General features: G+C 42.5%; 1 protein-coding gene across 5 annotated transcripts in view; it reads left to right on the top strand.

Annotated features, from left to right (window-relative positions):
• The window catches only part of RALB (RAS like proto-oncogene B), a 41526-nt gene extending 21638 nt beyond the window's left edge, over positions 1 to 19888 (top strand). For 2 of the 5 annotated variants that reach the window (XM_009237647.4, XM_063712545.1), the window contains 4 exons: positions 3298 to 3461; positions 10640 to 10848; positions 14737 to 14914; positions 18313 to 19888. In XM_009237647.4, coding sequence (XP_009235922.1) covers positions 3348 to 3461; positions 10640 to 10848; positions 14737 to 14914; positions 18313 to 18432 — 621 coding nt within the window. In that variant the 5' untranslated portion in view covers positions 3298 to 3347 and the 3' untranslated portion in view covers positions 18433 to 19888. 5 annotated transcript variants of the gene reach the window in all.
• Positions 19889 to 20208: the final 320 nt, after the last annotated feature.

The raw sequence follows: 20208 nt of genomic DNA, 5'->3' as shown, positions 1-20208 counted from the left end.
CCTATTTGGGGATCCTTACTTTCTTTTGAGCTCAGCTGTGTGTTTAAGAGCAATTCTAAGCCTTGGCTGCTCATGAGGATCACCTGGGAATCTTTTAGAATTTCCCATGCCCAGGTTGCATCTCAGACCAGTTATTTCAGAATCTAGGGTGGGACCCAGGTGTAAGGATGTTTCTGGAGCTCCCTGCATGATTCTGTTGTGTAGCTAAGAATGGGAACCACTGATTTAAAATGATGTTGTTTTATTTCGCCCAATGATGTGTGTGTGTGTTGTGTGTGTTTATTTTTCCAGTGGGGATGTTTTCAGGCTATCTCGTCAGCAGTAAGGGAAATAGGAGTCCACCATGTTGTAGTTAGAACGAACACTCTCGTAAAGTGGCCTCACTCTCGTAAAGTGGCCTCGTTGTCGGGAGTGACACCCAGAGTTCTTGGTCTCATGGCCAAGGAAATCAAGGATGCAGACACACCAAGGGTGAGGTTTAGAGCAGAAATTGAATAGGAGAAAGAAAGAGAACGGTTCTCTGCTACAGAGAGTAGTCCTGGAAAAAGGGTTGCCATCCTGCAGTGAAATGAAGGGGTTTTTACAAATGTGCTAGTGGGGAGGCAGTATCTGACCTACATAGGGTGTGGAAAACCAGTTAGGACCAAGTGTGCCATCTGCATAAGGCATGAATCTCTGGCAGCACCCACCACAGTCTTTTATTATGCAGGCGAGTCCTCAGCCTGAGCTACTCTATGTTGCTTATTTCTTTCCTATTGCACATGTGCTAAAAACAGGGGAGGTGGAACCCCCATGGTGGACATGCCTGGCCCCAGGTAGCCCTTCTATTGGTGCAGCTGCTGGCATGCAGCTGTGCAAGCTTCCAGCTTCCTTATCTATGTTTGTAACCTGATCTTCCAGGCTGCTCTTTTTTAGAAAAGAAGTGATTTCTTGGGCTGCTTTTTGTTAGAAGGGAAGTTCTGGCCAGGTGCAGTGGCTTACACCTGTAGTCCCAACATTTTGGGAGGCTGAGTTGGGGGGAGGGGGGTGGATCACTTGAGATCAGGAGTTTGAGACCAGCCTGGCCAACATGGTGAAACCCCATCTCTACTAAAAATACAAAAATTAACCAGGCAGGGTGGTGCGTGCCTGTAATCCCAGCTACTCAGCAGGCTGAGGCAGGAGAATCACTTGAATCCAGGAGGCAGAGGTTGCAGTGAGCCAAGATCATTCCATTGCACTCCAGCCTGGGTGACACAGTGAGACTCTGTCTCAAAAAAAAAAAAAAAAAAAAAAAAAAGGAGGAAGTTCTGCCAAGGACTCTTTGCCCTCACTGTCTCCTTGGTCTCTTTCTACCTCCTGTATCACTCTTACAATTAGATGGGATGGAAAACAACATTGGTTTATTCCTACTGTGTGCTGGGTCTGTGCCTTGGTGTTTTCCATGTATATCCCATTTAGTCCTCAGAACATTCCTGCAAAGTAGGTGGTGGTTGGTTTTATGCACATAAGAAAACTGGCTTGGAGACATTGAACTAGTTCTAGGGTCACACAGCTCACAAATGGCAGAACCAAACTCAGGCCTGCCAGATGCCCAAGCCCTGCCCTTTCTTGTTGTGTTTTGGTATATGTGAAATAGATATTTCCATACAAATTGGTTAAAATAAAGATTGGCACTTGGGTTACGGTAGATTCCAGGTCCCTGTTAAATATACTTACTTGGGATGCTTTGTCGTCCCACAATACTGGAGTTGCTCTACTCATTTTATCTTCCTTCTGATGAGGGCAAATTGATTTTGAGATTTCTCCTTTTAACTCTCATGTGTCATGAAGGGGTATTTGTTCTTGAACTCATTTCTTTAATCAACCAGAGGGATGTGTGAGGCTGTGTAAGAGTGTGAGAGCATGTGTGTGTGTGAGAATGTGTATGAGAGCATAAGAGTGCGTGGGAGCGTGTGTGAGAGCATGTGTTCTGTGAACATGTATGTGTTAGAGCATGAGAGCATGTGTGGTATGAGCATGTGAACATGTATGTGTGAGAGCATGTGTGTGGCATGGGCATGAACATGTATGTGTGAGATCATGTATGAGCATGTGAACATGTATGTGTTAGAGCATGTGAGAGTATGTGGTGTGAGCATGAACATGTGTGTGGTATGAGCATGTGAACATGTTAGAGCATATGTGTGTAGTTTGTGTGTGTGAAAGCATGAGTGCACCTATGAGAGGACAAGTGTGTGATAGTGTATGGAGTGTGTGTGTTGTGAGAGCATGTGAGCTTGTGAGTGTACATGAGAGCACAAGTTTGAGAGTGTGTTGTGAGAGCATTGTGAACGCGTTATGAGAGTGAAAGTGTGTGTATGAGTGTGATCGTGTGTGATAGTGAGTGTGAGAGCTTGTGTGTGAATGAGCATGTATGACAGTGTGTATGCGAGCATGTGTGAGCGTGTGATAGTGTGTGAGAGCGTGTGAGAGCAAGTGTGTGAATGTGTGTGAATGTGAGAGTGAATGTGTGTGAATGAGAGCATGTGTGAATGTGAGAACATGTGAGCGTGAAAATGAGTGATAGTGTGTGAGCGTGTGTGTGAATGTGTGAGTTAATGTGAGCGTGTGTGAGTGTGAATGTGTGTGAATGTGAGAGTGAATGTGTGTGAATGAGAGCATGTGTGAATGTGTGTGTGAGCGTGTGTGAGTGAGCATGTGTGAATGTGAGCGTGTGAGCGTATGTGAATGTGAATGTGAGAGCGTGTGTGTGAATGTGAGCGTATGTGTGAGTGTGAGCATGTGTGTGAATGTGGGCATGTGCGAGTGTGTTAGTGACCGTTTGTGAGTGTGAATGTGAGAGCGTATGTGAGTGTGTTGTGTGTGCGTGTTGTAGGGTAGAGGGTAAGAGGGCAAAGCGAGGAGTGAAGCTAAAGAGCTGGGGATTGAGGTCCCGAGCTGTTCTCCGAGGCAGCCGAGAACCGAGCAGAGAGGTAGGAAACTGGAGCTAAGAGCAGTTTGGTCTCTGCCTCAGTGAGGCCCTGCTGAGGGTCTGATGATTTTTGGTGACTGGGTGTCGTCTTCACCCTGCCCAGTGAGGCGGGCGTGCGGTGTGTGCTCCCGTTTCTCCCCTCTAGCCTTGGCTTCGCCCCAGCTCTGCTGGGGTAAGTGACTTCCAGAGTTGTTGGAGGGCTCGCATCTCTGCCCTGAGCCTGGAAGGATTACTTTCCTGTTGGAATGTCTGGGTTAGTTAGGCTTTAATGGAGGATGTGAATGACATTTGGTTTTAGATAGTTTGAAAGTAAATCGCCTCTAAATCTTTGTCTTTGTCATCAGCAGCTCTTCACTGGGTCATCTGTGTGTCGCAGCCTCAGAAGACCAGCGAGATGGCTGCCAACAAGAGTAAGGGCCAGAGCTCCTTGGCCCTCCACAAGGTGATCATGGTTGGCAGCGGAGGCGTTGGCAAGTCAGCCCTGACGCTTCAGTTCATGTATGACGAGGTAAGCCCTGCTAGGCACAGACCACCTTCCCATGGCATTGGCCATAGCAGTGTCCCTGCTCCCGCTGTTTCTGTGCCGGTCCTCCCGTGCACAGGGGTTCACGGAGCAAGTCTGTGTTGAGGTGGCTTCTGAATAGCTTCCTAGGAAGGTCTGATCAGCGTAAGATCTGGATTGCTGATTCTAGGTAAATAATTTCAACTCCGGCAGGGATGTGAGAGATCTCTGCTTGCATCGTTTCCATTGTTACACTGCGAGCTTTCTTTCTGACAAAAGCCCAGGGGAGGAGAGAGAAGCCTTTGTACAGGTTTTCCAAACAACACAAGCATTTAGCCTTGCGATTGTCAGTCAATCGCAGAGTGAAAGAGAGTGAAAGGGGAGCTGAGCTGTCATACAACTTAATCCTTTCCCAAGTGATAGACATCAGATCCAGCTCTCCCGTGCGACAAGGTGAAGCTTGCACTATCCTTGCCTAAAATTTACGTCACCTACTTAATGTGGATAACATCACTGGTGTTGAGTTCAGTGTGACAACACAGCCTTGATCCCCGGAGCCACAAAGGCCCTGCTTGAGCTGTTTGCTAGGATACTCGGCCTACTGTGGGCTCTACATCTGCAGATTCAAGCAACGTAGAATGAAATGTTGCAGAATGAAAATATTCGGGAAAAAAAAACCCAATGAAAAATAACAATGCAATGATAAAAACAATACAAATTAAAGCATGCAGTGTAACAACTATTTGCCTAGCCTTTACACTGTATTATGTATTATAAGTAATCTAGAGATGATTTAAAGTGTACGGGAGGATGTTACATGTAAATGCTGTGCCATTTTAAGTAAGGGACTTGAGCATCTGCAGATTTTGGTATCTGGTGGTGGTCCTGGAACCATTTCTCTAAGGATACCGAGGGATGACGGTAGTACAGGCAGGAAGAGTGTTCCGAGCAGAGCTTAAACCTCAGGGCCTCTCACTTGGCATTGCGGCCACATGACTTTATGAGATTTGCGAAAGAAAGCTATCGCAACCACGTCAGTTAAGATCACTACCTCTTTCACTAGACTTTCCCGTTGTCCTGCTTCCTCTTATGCTGGGTGCAGCTGGAGTGGCCATGGGCATTTTCGGCCTCTAGCTGAGGGAAGTTGTGTTGGGCTGGGTTAGGTGGGAATAGTGGTATGTGTTGGTGTGGTTTGGAGTCACGCGGCGTGTGGCGATTATCGCTGGCTGCAGGAGTACTCCAGCCGCCCACTGTGCTGACGTGAGAGCATCGTGATGTGAGGTGCAGGGCCAGGGGTGGATCCCGATGTGAACCTGTCCTGTGGCACCTGACACAAGTGTGTGAGAGCTAGAAGCTAGAAACTGGGCCAGAAAAGTCTTTCAGATCTTACAGGTTGTACAGTGAAGCTCAATAGAGGTTTCCTAAATTTGGCAATAATCCCAAAACTTTCGTTACTAGAAATGCCATGTAGTCACATGCACACGTATGTTTATTGCAGCACTGTTTACAATAGCAAAGACATGGAACCAACCCAAATGCCCATCAAAGATAGACTGGATAAAGAAAATGTGGCACATATACACCATGGAATACTATACAGCCATAAAAAAGAATGAGTTCATGTCCTTTGCAGGGACATCGATGAAGCTGGAAACCATCACTCTCAGCAAACACAGGAACAGAAAACCAGACACCACGTATTCTCAGTCATAAGTGGGAGTTGAACAATGAGAACACATGGACACAGGGAGGGGAACATCACATACTGGGGCCTTTTGGGGGGCGGGGGACAAGGGGAGGGAGAGCATTAGGACAAATACCTAATGCATGTGGGGCTTAAAACCTAGATGATGGGTCGATAGGTGCAGCAAACCACCATGGCACATGTATACCTACGTAACCTGCATGTTCTGCACATGTATCCCAGAACTTGAAGTAAAAAGAAAAAAAAAAAGTCATGTAGTTGTGAAGCTGAAAGAACCTCTTCTAAGCTGTCAGTACAAAAGACATTTTCATTAACCATGCTAAAGGAAAGACTAAATTATTTTTTATTCTCTATAGGAATGTTTCAAAATCATTGGCATATGACAAGAAAAAGAGTATACAGCAAACAAAAAAGTAGAAGGTATTCTAGAGGTATGTCAGGCAGTCTAATTAATAAAAATATTGTTATTTTGCTGGATTTTGTCATGTCAGTGCTGTTTGTATTATTTTTTTATTACTGTATAATAATCACAAAGTTAGCAGGTTAAAACAACATACATTTATCATTCCATAGTTTCCACGGGTCCAGAATTGGAGCCTCAGCTGGGTCCTCTGCTCAGAGTCCCACAAGGCTCCAGTCAAGGTGTCAGCTGGGGCTCTGACCTCTTCTGAGGCTTGGGGGGTCCTCTTCCAGGCTCCCTAATTGTTGGTAGAATTTAGTTCCTTGTGGGTGTAGGACACAGGTGCTCAGATTCTACAAGTTGCCTGCAAGCGCCTGCCATGTGCCATCTCCATAGGCAGCTCATACCACAGTGGCTTGCTTCTCCAAGGCCAGCAGGACAGTCTCCAGTCTCCAGCCAGCCAAGACGGTCTTATAAAATGAAATGGAATCATGGGGGTATTCCCTTCGCCTCACTGAGAGTCACCTGGGGGTGAGATTGCTGGAGTACTCATCTTTAAAACTTTATAATGGATTATGATTTCTCATTCAATGTCAACATTTACTTTAATGTCCAGTATTACATGTGTAATTTTGTATCTTAAAGAAGGGCCCCCATAATGAATAAGCTTCAAACCCAAACCTGGATATCCTCCTGGGTCATGCTCCCCATGTCTTATAATGAGACACTTTTGTGTTTGATATCTGCTTTTCTTTATCTTATTCTGGGGGGTCAAACTGGATAAATCTAATGTAATCTGCTGAATTTCCCCAAAACATTTTTGCATAAGAGAAGCAGGTTGGGAGATCTGCATCTGCTTTGGAGGTCTTTTGTTTGTTTTTGCTCAAAAACTTATAATTTGCTTACTAAAGCTTTTTTTCCCCCCTATAACAGAGGTTGGGGAAGAGAGGGGGTGAGTAGGGGAATTAGGATTAGGGAGATAGGATTAGCGAAGTAGTTGTTAACAGAGGCGAGAGAGGGGGATTTTGCTTCCCCAGGGAATATTGGTAAGTGCCTGAAGACATTTTTGGCCGTCACAGCTTGGGGGAAGATGCTACCAGCATCTAGTGCGTGGAGGCCAAGGATGCGCTCAACATCCGACATCACACAGGACAGCCCCCAACAAAGTATTAACCAGCACAAAATATCCACAATGCCAATGTTGAGAAACTTGCATTAGAGGCAGAGCCATGGCAGATCCAAGGAGAGAAGATTCCCCTACAGTGTTAGTGATTGAGAGGCCCTGGGTTGCCAGTTCCAAGAGCAAGTTCAGATACAGAGCTGGGGCCAGGCGCAGTGGCTCATGCCTGTAATCTCAGCACTTTGGGAGGCCGAGGCAGGCAGATCACCTGAGGTCAGGAGTTCAAGACCAGCCTGACCAACATGGAGAAAACTCATCTCTACTAAAATTACAAAATTAGCCTGGTGTGGTGGCGCATGCCTGTAATCCCAGCTACTTGGGAGGCTGAGGCAGGAGAATCGCTTGAACCTGGGCGACGGAGGTTGCTGTGAGCCGAGATCGCACCATTGCATTCCAGCCTGGGGAACAAGAGCGAAACTCCATCTCAAAAAAAAAGATACAGAGCTAGCACTGCTGGGGAGACTAGGAGAGCCTGGTCTGGAGGTTTCCGGGTGTGTGTGTGTGGGGGGAGGGGGAGGCGGGGGTAGGTAAGAGGAAGGGGCAGATGCATGAAGAAGATTCGAGAGTTTTTTCTCTTCTTTCTGTTCTCTTCACAGAGACCAGGGAAAGCTGTGCCTGGCTTTAGTCTGTTTTTCTCATGGGCTAACATATTTGAGAACTGGAAAGTGGCAGTTATTGAAGAAATTGTAAAATAAAATTGGGGCAAGGAAGGAATAGAAATGAAGTGATGTATGTTTGGGGGAGGAGTTCTAATTGATTTTCTAAAACGGTGCTAATAGAAACTTCCATGATGATGAAAATGTTCTGTATCTATGCTGTCCAATACATGTGGCTATTGTGCATTTGAAATGTGGCTGGTGGCTACTATATTGGACAGAATGGTTCTAGAATCATAATTTTTTAGCTCGAAGAGACCTTAGCAGTAATTGTCAAACCTAGCTGATTATAGAATTTCCTGGGAGACTTAAAAAAAAAAACAAAAAACCTCCTGAATAATATTGGTGGAGTTGGAGAACTGGGACTCTTTCAGTGGTGCTCTCCTGGTGGTTCTGCCACGTGGCCAGGTGTGGCAGAACTGGGACTCTTTCAGTGGTGCTCTCCTGGTGGTTCTGCCGCGTGGCCAGGTGTGGCAACTCCTGCCTGAGAGATCATCTAGTCAGGAAATTGAGCTCTATGTTCAGGGAGGCCAGCTGTCTAAATCAAGCTTGTCCAGCCTGTGGCTCAGGGTGACTTTGAATGTGGCCCAACACAGATTTGTAAACTTTCTTAAAACATTCAGAGATTCTTTTTGCAATATATTTTTTTTTTTTTTTAGCTCATCAGCTATCGTTAGTGTTAGTGTATTTTATGCATGGCCCAAGACAATTCTTCCGACGTGGCCCAGGTAAGCCAAAAGATTGGACACCCCTGGTCTAAAGTCTCCTGCACCATTCAGACTCTTTGTTCATAGTGCATGCTTAACCCTTATTTAAAATTTTTTAGCTTATATGATGGAATTTTCATGAAGATTAGATTATGGAAGGAGCCATAGTCCCAGAGTCTTTATTCTTGTCCAAGTTCTGACTTTGAGAAAAATTGGAGGGAGCTGCCAGGGTGGCAGCAGTCAGATTTTAAGCTCCTTGTGCTCGGCCTAACATACTCGTTTTTGCCTTTTTTGGGAGAGTAAGATTGGGGATGGAGAGGCTTTGGCAGCAAGCGTTTCAGACTTTCAGTCTCTGGCAGCTTAGAGGAAAGTCAGCTTAGAAAGAAAGGGTCTGCGTGAAGTTTGTCTTAGACTCGTGTGTCTTGGGCATCTGAAACTGAGCCATGCAGAGCTCTGCAAGGCCAGTAGGGGATACATATGGTTCATGCTAATGGATACAAAGACTGTGATTTTCTGTTTCCAGCTGAGCAATGTAAACATCAGGGTTGTAATGGAATGTTGGGGTAATCAGCATACTTTTCATTGAGTACAGAGGTATGTAGGTACAGCAGGACATTCTGACTTCTGTGTCAAAGGAGCCAGTGGAACTCTGGCTGGCTTTATCCTTGGAAGCTCAGAAATATACAGTTGAAATAATTTATGGTAGAACTCAGAGATTTTCAGGGGACAGTCGTGTTTTGGATTTTTTTGGCATGTATTTTTCTTTTTGGAAAGGAGTTAAAAGACGGACACTTGAAAGCATAGGCAAGTTTTCACATCTCTGTTTGGAGATAATTTATTAGTACACATTGAAGAGAACCTAATACTAAACATGTCTTAATATTTTTATTTTTGAGTAGCTGTTAACTGACAATACAAGGCCCTTCTAAACAGTCTTCCTCAAATAACCTTTAATTCACTTGGACATTTTCAATTCCATTTTTAAGTTAAAAAATTTTAAATCACAGCCTTATTAAGAGGTAATGCACATGTGATGAAATTCGCTCTTTTTAAAGTGTACAATTTTTTTTTTTTGAGATGTAATTTTTCTCTTGTTGCCTAGGCTGGAGTGCAGTGGCACGATCTTGGCTCACTGCAACCTCCGCTTCCCAGGTTCAAGTGATTCTCCTGCCTCAGCCTCCTGAGCAGCTGGGATTACAGGCGTGTGCCACCATGCCCGGCTAATTTTTTGTATTTTTAGTAGAGATGGGGTTTTGCCATGTCAGCCAGGCTGGTCTCGAACTCCTGACCTCAGGTGATCCACCCGCCCCGGCCTAAAGTGTACAATTTAATAGTTTTTTTTTTTGTATATTCATACAGATGTGCAACCATCACCATTATCTAATTTTAGATCATTTTCGTCACTCCAAAAAAAACCAACCTACATATTAGTAGTCATTCCGCATTACTGCTTCCCCGTCCCACCCCTGGCCTCTGGCAACCGCTTTCTGTTTCTATGGATTTGCCTATTCTGGACATTTCATATAGATGGAATCATACAATATGTGGCCTTTATGTCTAACTTCTTTCACTCAGCATCATATTTTGAAAGTTCTTCCATGTTGCAGCGTGTGTTGGTACTTCATTCCTTTCTCAAAAACCCACACCACTGAAAGCCTCTTGGTACACTGTGTCAGTTCATTCTCTTGCTGCTGTGCAGAAATACCCAAGACTGGGTAGTTTATAAAGAAAAGAGGCATATAGCCTCTGTTCTTCCACAGGGCTGGGGAGGCCTCAGGAAACTTACAATCATGGCAGAAGGGGGAGCAAACATGTCCTTCTTCACAAGGCACCAGGAAGAAGTGCAGAGTGAAGTTGGGAAAAGCCCCTTATGAAACCATCAGGTGCTGTGAGAACGAACTCACTATCACAAGAACAGCATAGGGGTACCGCCCCCGTGATCTCATTGTCTCCCATAAGGTCACTCCCCCAACACATTGGGATTATAATTCGGATTACAACCTACATGATGAGATTTGGGTGGGGCTGCAGAACCAGACCATATCATACATCTTGCCAAATTACTTTTCAGATGAGTTTTATACTTCTGTTATGAATAAGAACTCCAGTTTCTTGATATACCTAATGTTAAATGACGAGTTAATGGGTGCAGCACACCAACATGGCACATGTATACATATGTAACAAACCTGCGTGTTGTGCACATGTACCCTAAAACTTAAAGTATAATAATAAAAAAAAACTCCAGTTTCTCATCCTTGCAGGTGTTTGTATTATAATTTTATACTGACAATAGTATTGCCAGGTGTTCTGCTCTGTGCCTGGTTTCCTCATGTGTAAACTGGGATATCTGCCCCTATTGTTTAAAAACAAAAAATGGCAAAACAGAGCTATGAAGAACAGAAGTGTTATGTAAAATGTTACTTCTGTGGTGTCCTGTTCATAGTGTGAAGTGCCCATATGTGGAATTTTGTTTTTTGGCAGATGTTATTCCCCTTAAGACTTTGTTAATTACCGATAATGTTTATTTCCTCAGTTTGTAGAAGACTATGAACCTACCAAAGCTGACAGTTATAGAAAGAAAGTGGTTCTTGATGGGGAAGAAGTTCAGATAGATATTCTGGACACCGCTGGGCAAGAGGACTACGCAGCCATTCGAGATAACTACTTTCGGAGTGGGGAAGGGTTTCTTCTTGTGTTCTCAATCACAGAACATGAATCGTTTACAGCAACTGCCGAATTCAGGTATGTCTGAAATGAAAGAAGCCCCTAGGAGACTTTTTGCCTTTTCTCATATGTCTTAGGCTTATAAGGAATTTGGGGCTGAGCTTACTAGGAGAGGGCTGAGCTTGTTCTCAGGAATAATTCTGTCTAGAGAATCTTCTGGGGCTTTCTAAATCTTGGCACATTATAGACCATGATGCTTATAATCTTTTTGGGCTTTCCTGATCTGTGATTTCTGAATAAAATAATTTTAAGAGTCTTATTGTCCCTGAAAACAATGAAGCTATTCCATATACTCAAGAACATATAATTTTGTTCCTATAAATCTTCAGAGATTTTCATTGATAAATTAACTATCCTTCAAAAATTTTACTAAAAAAAGTAGCAGGTTCAGTCTGTTTTGAAGGTTATGAAACAATGACCGGAGAGTGAAAGATGTGAGTCAAAATGACCATTTGCTGCTATTTAAGGACTTTTAGCACAGTGGAGGGGTGAGAACGAGGCTTTAGAGTCAGGAGACCTGGTTTGAAACCCTGCCTTGCCGCTCACTGACCATTGGGCAAGTTTACTTAGTGTCAGGATTTTGTTTCTTTCTCTGGAAATGCACTTGTGAGTTGAGAAATGAAATGAAAGGATGCATTAGACTGTGAATTTCATGTGGGCGAGAACCTGGCTACCCTCCATTGTCCCCTGTCACAATGTAGACACATGGTGCTTCCATAGTGAGTAGAATATCCATTGTTATTTATTTTAAAATATGGCAACTATTCTCCATGAAGGTGTTAGAGAAGAAAGAAAAAGAAAATATGGCAGTGAAAAATACCTGAAGTTCATTTTGTTATAAAGAATTAGCCTTTTGGGCATAATTCTTACGCTCTGTAAATGTCTCTTTACCCCATGCCCTTCCCATTTCTCCTACGTAATTGTATTTTAAAAAATCTATTCTTCTTATAAACATATCTATCTAGATGACTTTTTTTTTTTTTAGCAGTCAGAACTCACATATTTATCAATTAAGCCCACTGCCTTAAATGGGCATGGTTCATAGCACCTTAATTATGACAGTAACATTGAAGATCACTGATCACAGATCACCATAAGATACATAATAATGAAAATTTAAAATATTGCAAGGATTACCAAAATGTGACAAACAGAGTGAGCACATGCTATTGGAAAAATGGTGCTGATACACTATGTATACATATGTAACTTACCTGCACATTGTGCACATGTACCATAAAACCTAAAGTATAATAATAATAATAATAATAATAAAAGAAAAAAAAAAGCAAAAAAAAAAAAAAAGAAAAGCGGGAAAACATTTACAGTGCATACAACAAAGATCTAGTCTCCTTTGTATCTAGATGACTTTTTAAGAAGCAGATCTAGAGTTTAGTAGGGAACTGAAGAGAAAAAACCCAAAAATCAAATCAGTTTTTTTCATTCTTTAGCAAGTTCTGGTCTGACAGTAAGGTGGTCAACCAGAGGAGAAAAGGAGAAAGCTAACTATCCTTCCAGGGCTTGGACGGACGCATCACTGCGCCAGGGAGGACTTGGGTGAGCTCAGGCCACCCAGCAGGGCGAGTGAAAGATAATAGGGAGGTGCTCAGTGATGCTTCATAGCTCCAGGCTTCAGAGTCGAAGACCTACTTTTCTGGAAGCAGAGTGCGTGTGGTGCGGTGACCAGTTAAATGACTAGGACTCATTATGAGAAGTCCTGTTAATTTTTAGACATTTCAGACCTTCCTAAGGGCTGCTCTGTTTGAATGTAGCCCATGTATTTATAATTGTTTGCATCTGCGTGGTCCTGTTTTTAATGCCTCATAGAGGGTAAAACAGGACAGATGCACACACTCTTTTCTTTTCTTCCCTGTCCTGAGCCTTTTGATTTCCTGTGACTTACTTAGAAGGGAAGTGGGCAGGAGAGTCCTCTGCAGAGGATATGGAGAAATACAGGTATTTCAAGTGCCCCTTGTCCTCTCCTCAGTCACCACACATGCATAGATAGCACTCGCGTGTTCTCGCAGAGTTGGAGCAGGGCTCCCCTCATCGTGGAAAAGGGTTTTAGTTGTTAGGTGGAAAGAGGGATCCTTAGAAGAAAAAGGACAGATGAATACCTAAAACCAGAAAGAAGGGGAAGTTAGTTCTTCTGACTTGACCTCTGTTTAGGTTTCTCACGTTGTTGAGAACAGAAGAATGCAGGTCGATTATCTGAGCCCTGTGGCTAAACTCAGTCACTTTACTTCATGTCTGTTAGCAGTTTTAAAACAGCATTTCTGTATTATCTTCCAAATAGAAAGTCCCCAATATAAAATGACATGTGAATATGCTGTCTTCCTTGAAACTTTTCCTGGAAAATATTTTATGAACTAAGATAAATAGGCCTGTCATAAGAGACCAGAACTTGGTACTCCCATTTTTGGATCGATACGTTTATCAATGAGGTAATTTTGTGTGCCCCTGCAAGACTAATGAGCCAGAAAGCTATCAGTTTTTATTGTTCATAGTTTATAATGATCACATGACTTTAAATGTATCATGTTCTTTGACCCCAGTTCAAATGTAGGGTATAACAAGGCTACACAAAGCCAATTTCAAGCATCTTTTCATCTTTTTTTAGTTTGTTTTAAAATATTTGATATCTGGCACTTAAATTGACTACATGGAAATTTTAGTTTTTTTTTTTTTTTTGTAGATACAAGGTCTCCCTGTGTTGCCCAGGCTGGTCTTGAACTCCTGGGCTCAAGTGATCCTCCCTCCTCAGGCTCCCAGAGTGCTGGCATTACAGATATGAGCCACCACGCCTAGAAAATATTTTTATTATTGTGAAATGTTACCCTATACCATATAGAAATCAATGCAGATCTCTACAAAATACATTTTTGAAGGGGACTCTTTTTAGAATGTATTGGAATATAAAAGTAGAAATATTCTTATTGGTCCAAAATAATGGAAATGGGATATTTAATTTTTTTAAATATTTAGTTTTGATTAGTACTTTCAGATAGCTGATAATTTTTAGTAGACGTAAAATTTAATGTGCTATGAGTAATGGTATTTTTATAGAAGGCACTTTTGAAGTAGTTTTCCATAGGGCTTGTAGTATTTCCTTTCGTTTTTTTCACTTTGTAGTAGAAAAATGGTACATATTGGAATGTGATTACTGCCTAACGTATCTGTCTTGATTCTGTGGCCTGTAACATTACTGTGTCTGCATAGAAACTGGGGATGGGATGACATACTTGTTGTGTACATATTGCAGATCTAATCAAAGCTGAAGTTTCAAAACAAAACAATATTCACCTTTCCTACTTGAGATTCCCTTGGATATTTCTGATCTGTTCAGTTCTATTCTATAATCTATTTCATTGGGGGCGGGGGGAAACTGCTGGTTGTGACCCACTAGATTGGTTTTGTGATCTACTAATAGGCTGCCATCTTCCATATAGAAAACACTGGATTTCATAGCTTTTATGTCACAAACAAATGTTTTCAGGGGAATTAAGCATTTTATGGAGATAGTTCCCTTAGCTTGTTTTTATTGCAGAGATTGACCATTTTTCTTCTTTTTTTTTTTTTTTTTTGTGCATAAGTTGGGGACCCTGTTGTGATGCAAAATCCTGGGCTCCTATCCAGACACCTACTTCTGTAAGACTGAGCCCAGAAATCTGCATTTGTGATGAGCATCCCAGGGGATTCTGATGCGGGCAAACTGAGAAGCAGACTTGGAAAACACTTGTCTCGCTCATGACTGCCTCTAGGGAGTGCTTTCTCAGAACATGTCCTAAATCTAGTGATTTTTCTTTCCTTCTGCCTTAGGAAAGCCTTTTATTTTAGATGGGTTCACAAAACCGGGGTTCGTTCTTTAGTTTTTTTAGCTGCTGTATTTTTGGTTTAACACCTTAGGGAACAGATTCTCCGTGTGAAGGCTGAAGAAGATAAAATTCCATTGCTCGTCGTGGGAAACAAGTCTGACTTAGAGGAGCGGAGGCAGGTGCCTGTGGAGGAGGCCAGGAGTAAAGCCGAAGAGTGGGGTGTGCAGTATGTGGAGACGTCGGCGAAGACCCGGGCCAACGTGGACAAGGTAGGCGTGCACTCTGTGTGTTTCTCAGAAACATACCTGAGAAACAGCAGAATGGAGGCATCTCATCTGCTGGGTTTTAGGGAATCATTTATGAAAACTAGGTGAAGATTCTGATTCCTATGAATGTCTAAGCCATCATCATGATTATAATGAGAAACATTGAGAGGATGTCACCCTGTATTTCAGACAACTCACAGAACCTTTCACTTTGTCTTGAGGCTTCATTAGAGTATGCTTAATGTGTTATTTTGGGTTTTTCTTTTTTGAGACAAAGTCTCACTGTGACATCAGGCTGGAGTGGTGTGATCTCAGTTCACTGCAACCTCTGCCTCCTGGGCTCAAGCAATCCTCCTACCTCAGCCTCCCAAGTAGCTGGGACTACAGGTGTGCACCACCACACTGGCTGTTTTTTGTGGAGATGGGGTTTCACCATGTTGCCCAGCGTGGTCTCAAATTCCTGGGCTCAAGTGATCTGCCTGCCTCAGCCTCCCAAAGTGCTGGGATTACAGGTGTGAGCCACCACACCCAGCTGACTATGCTTACTGTTGGTGTGGTCCTGGGAAGGATGGTGGGATGAGGCCATTGGTTCGTGAAGGCTGGGCTGGAGGGATGGACATCATTAGCTTCTGTGTGTGCTCTCACCTTCCACAGCCTTGCTCTTCAGGAGCAGGGTGGGCGGGCCTGGCTGCTTCTAGGAGGTTCCCCTGGAGGTGCCCTTGAAAGATACGTGGAGCTTCTTGATTTTGCTCTCATTGAGTTATTGGTCAGATTTGTTCTTTTCACCTTACTGTTCACTGACAGAGCCACGGTGTTCCGTCTTTGTAGTGTAGTCTCTAAACAGTATTTGCTCTCAGAAATCAACTCTCTGGGATCTCTTTTTTTTAATCTCTTATCCCATCCCAGCATACTTTCTCATTCAAATCTCTGAAGCTAATAAAAGGGTGACCTTGAGTGACAATGATGAATGCTGACAATTTGAAAATCCACCTATCAGGGATTGCTATTGTTAGGCCTTTTTTCTTTTTAAAATTAAGGTTCAAGATAGTTGCCACACAGCTAAAATCTTAACGCTGTACCTTAAAGATGAGGCTTTCCTTCTGCCTTGACCTCATTCACTAGCTCTCACTGCATATCCATGTGCTTGTAGAATCTAAGCACATAGCACTTTGGCGGCCGCACAGTGGACACGTCTGCTTTTTGTTCTGTGGCATCAGCATCTGAATTCCCCATATCCTGTCTTCTGTTTCTCTTTCTTGTGCAGAAACATTCCCCTTTGCTTCATTACCTGACAAGGGAGAGATTTTTATCCAAGCTTTATTTTCACTTGAAGTGATGCTAGAAGAACATTGGTATTTAGAATGTTGGTATTAGAAGGGGTTTGCTTTAGACTCACTTTGGCAAGATACATCTATTTGTATGTATCGTACATAAAAACATGTATCTTAGACATATACATGTAGGATAGATATACATATAGGATACATATATTCTACAACCTAAGTCCATTTAGTTGTAATCTGCAGTGGGAAGCACGTGTTCCATCATCAGCTTTTCTTTATATTGTCATCTCTCAAATCTTATACTCTTATATTATTGTGCTACTTAAAATATTTTTATTAAATTATTTTCCAGCTGTGGAAACCACACAGGAAATCCAGAAATATGGCTCATTTTAAAAAAATCGGGGAGACTCTCTCAGCTTGGAACTGTGGATGTGTATTTCCTGGATGGGTTGTCGTGTGGGGGGTCTGTGTTGTCATCTCCCCTCGTCTGCTGGACCAGCTTGACCTGCCAAACAGGAACCAGCAGAGACTTATGACTGGCAGCATTGTATTCACTTGTAAAGAATTTATATGAAAGATGTGATAAGATCAGCCCATGAACAAATTTGTCATCATTTTAAGTTGGATGCACTCCATTCCCCTCCTCTTGTCTTTTGCTGTTAGGACAAAAAGACAAGCCTGTAGCATTTGAAGCTGTTCACTGTTGCTGTCTTGGGCAGTGCTTTTCTGAGAGGCTGGCAAGAAGGGGTGTTTGAGTTGGCCTGATCTAGCGGGGGGCTGGGGTTGGGGATGCTTTTCTGTGCCTGGAGCTAGTGGTAAATGCATGTGGAACCCCGCACTCCAGAGGCCTGATCTTGCTTTTCGCCAAGAAGAAGGTGTGGCCATGAAGGAGCTTGTGGTTTTGTGTGAATGTCTGAAGATAAGGGCTGTGCTCAGTCCCACACTGGCAGTCTCCGTCATTCTCTATGAGAAATCTCAAATGTCTCTTCGTAGGGATTCATATTTTGTCTGCTTGGGTATAATCAGTCCTCTGGCATGATTGCTGGTAGCAGAGGGAAAAACCCAAACTACTATGACAAAAGGATAAACCATATCTAAATAACACACTGACCTTCAAAGGCCAAGTCTCATCAGTTCTTGATAAAGTTCCTCTCAGCTGACATCACAAGGGTCGGAGGAATGGTTGTCCTGAGATTGAGGGTGAGGGAGTGTGCGTGGGGAGGGATAGGGTGGCCAGAAGGACATCTCGCATCCCCCGTCTTCTCAGTCCCCTAGTGCAGGAGCTTTAGTTGTTGATGCTTTACGCCCTCCTATTCCCATCCTACTGCCTCCCCAGGGCGGCTGTTGTGGAGTTAGCTGGGAAAGCTGTCATCCATAATGATGTTCCAACCTCCGTGGGGTCCTTGGAAGGATTAAATCAGATGCAGGGGTGTCAAGAGCACCTGGGAGCAGGGACTCATTATGGCATTCTTCCCTTCCCTGGTAGTTGGAAATGCTAGAAAGTCTGCTTGCTGTTATTATTCTCAATATTTGTAAATTTTATAAATGTATAGATCTGTTATATGCAAAAGTACATCTTACCCTTCATCACACTTATTTTAAGATTTTATCATTTTGAAAGCAGCTGTTAGGCCGGGTGCAGTGGCTGACGCCTGTAATCCCAGCACTTGGAAGGCTGAGGTGGGCCAATTGCTTGAGCTCAGGAGTTCAAGACCGGCCTGGGCAATATGGGGAGACCCTGTCTGAATTAAAAAAAAAAAAAAAAAAAGAAAGAAAAAGCTGCTGTTGCATGGCAGTGACAGTATGATGATTCTGTCCTTGGCTTGAGCAGTTGTGTGATATGAGCAGTTGTATGAGAGATGTTTGCTTTGTATAATTAGAATTTTTTAAGGTTAATTTTTCTTATTTGCCCCAGAGCTATTGTTTCTGTTGACATATGGTTTATAAAAATCAGTTTGACTTTATGCTTTAAAATATAACTACATATCCTGCTTAGTCAAATTACTTCATTGAATCCTTAAATGCTGTGTTCACAGTGTCAGGTTAACAAAAGAAAAAAGTCATTAAATGGCTCTTTCTTCACTGTTCTTTTTACTCTTTCCTCCTCACCCCCAGGTGTTCTTTGACCTAATGAGAGAAATCAGAACAAAGAAGATGTCAGAAAACAAAGACAAGAATGGCAAGAAAAGCAGCAAGAACAAGAAAAGTTTTAAAGAAAGATGTTGCTTACTATGAATGTCAAGGTGACGGATGAAGCCAGCTGCTCCTAAGGACACAGGGCTGGGTTGGTAAAGAGAAGGCTATGGTTGACTTCTTGCTTGTGCTTCCCGCTCTCCCCAACTTCATTCACTCAAACTTCTTTAAATGGGGAAAAATATTTGTGACTCAGTGGCTGGCAGAAGAATAAGCCCATGCAGGTGGAAGGGCTGCTTTGTCAGGAGGTTGTGGAGTTTCTTTCTTCTCCCCTTCTTCCCTCCCAAAAGCTTAGCTATGCATAAAGTGCCACAGATAGGAAACAGCTATTAATTACAAAGAGAAAGAATTGTCATAGCATCTTATTTTGTTCCTAGTTTTATAACATTACGATCCTTTGTTTCGAACTACAAATGTTGTAGTGGGTTTTGGAGGAGGGAGTGGAGTAAGATGCCCTCCCACTTTTATCAGTTTAGTAGTAGTACTGAGAAAAATCCCTTCAGCTCTAAGAACACTGAAAAATCCACCGATTTTTTGGGTAAGTTTCTTGGCAATACCCTGTGGATCTGAAACAGCTAAAAAAAATGAATTTGAATTGCGCCAAATAGGTCAATAACAAGCTTCTGAATCCTCCTCACATATGAAAAGTGAAAGTTGTGAGTTGTTTTCCTCTTATTTAAATATTGGCCTATTATAATCTGTGTTGGTTATTTTTCTCCTGTAAGCATCCTGATTTTTATGTAGGAACTTTTCTTTGGCAGATCAAGTGAAGACTCAGGAATGGTGTGCATTATAAATGACACACGTTTCCAGTCATGTAGATATTTTTAAGTTCTTTGGCTAAGTCCTCTCCTAACCGCCTGTCCTCTGGTTAGGCCCCTCCCTCTCCACTAGTGGTGAATGCATGTGTCTCTCTGATCAGCATCACTGCACACGGAGGTCTAGTGAGCCTCTTGCTAAGTGTCACATACACTCTTCCCAAAGACGTGATGAGTTAAAGTTGTATTCTGAAATCATGAAGCCAGAGCCTGTGCCAGACCTTCAGACCTTCTGCTACCTCTCATAGAATTGCTCTGTAATTCTAAATTTAAAATTAGAAGTGGAGAGAGATAAGCCATTGCCCGTTTGCCTCTGAGAATTGGCTGCTGTTTCTAATATAATTATTTTCTAAGATAGCCAGATAGTTAGAAAAAGATTTTCATTGATGAGATATTTTTAAACTTTCTTGCATCAGTATTCTAAGTTGAGCAAACTGAAAGATTTTCATCAGGAAAGGAGCACTGTGGTAAAAGCCCAGTATTCACATTTTTTCCCATTTTTCAGAAGTGACATTTCATATATAGGTGCCAAAAGTGAATCGGGGTGCGGAGAGCGGGAACCTTTTGAATTTATGATTATCACAGAGATTGTAGAAATTATGATCTGACTGGAAAACAATCCTGTATCCCCTCCCAAAGAATCATGGGCTTTTTTTTGAATAAAAATGTAGACAAATAGACTTTCTCGGGATTTCAGCCTTTTTATTTTATCCTTTTGTCATACATGTGAAATGCAAGTACTGAAGGAATGGCCAGTTATTCATTATTCTTGTCAGGCGTTCTTCAATATCTGACAAACTATTTCAATTAATACTTGAGTTGAGGGAAATAAAATGATAAGTATCAACAGTCATTTAAACTTCATCTTTCCTCCATCTCTTCTTAAAATTTAAAAAGTTGAGGGTAATGACACTCTTGAATTTTTGAAACAAGCTTTTTGTTTTCATCCTAGTTTGCCTTCCATTTGATACCAGTTCTAGTCAAGAGTGGGTAAGTTTGA

This window comes from Pongo abelii, chromosome 11, assembly GCF_028885655.2.
Source record: "Pongo abelii isolate AG06213 chromosome 11, NHGRI_mPonAbe1-v2.0_pri, whole genome shotgun sequence".
In the NCBI taxonomy this organism is placed as follows: domain Eukaryota; kingdom Metazoa; phylum Chordata; class Mammalia; order Primates; family Hominidae; genus Pongo; species Pongo abelii.
Note: the sequence above shows the minus strand (reverse complement) of the source record. Positions and strands in the feature narration are given on the sequence as shown.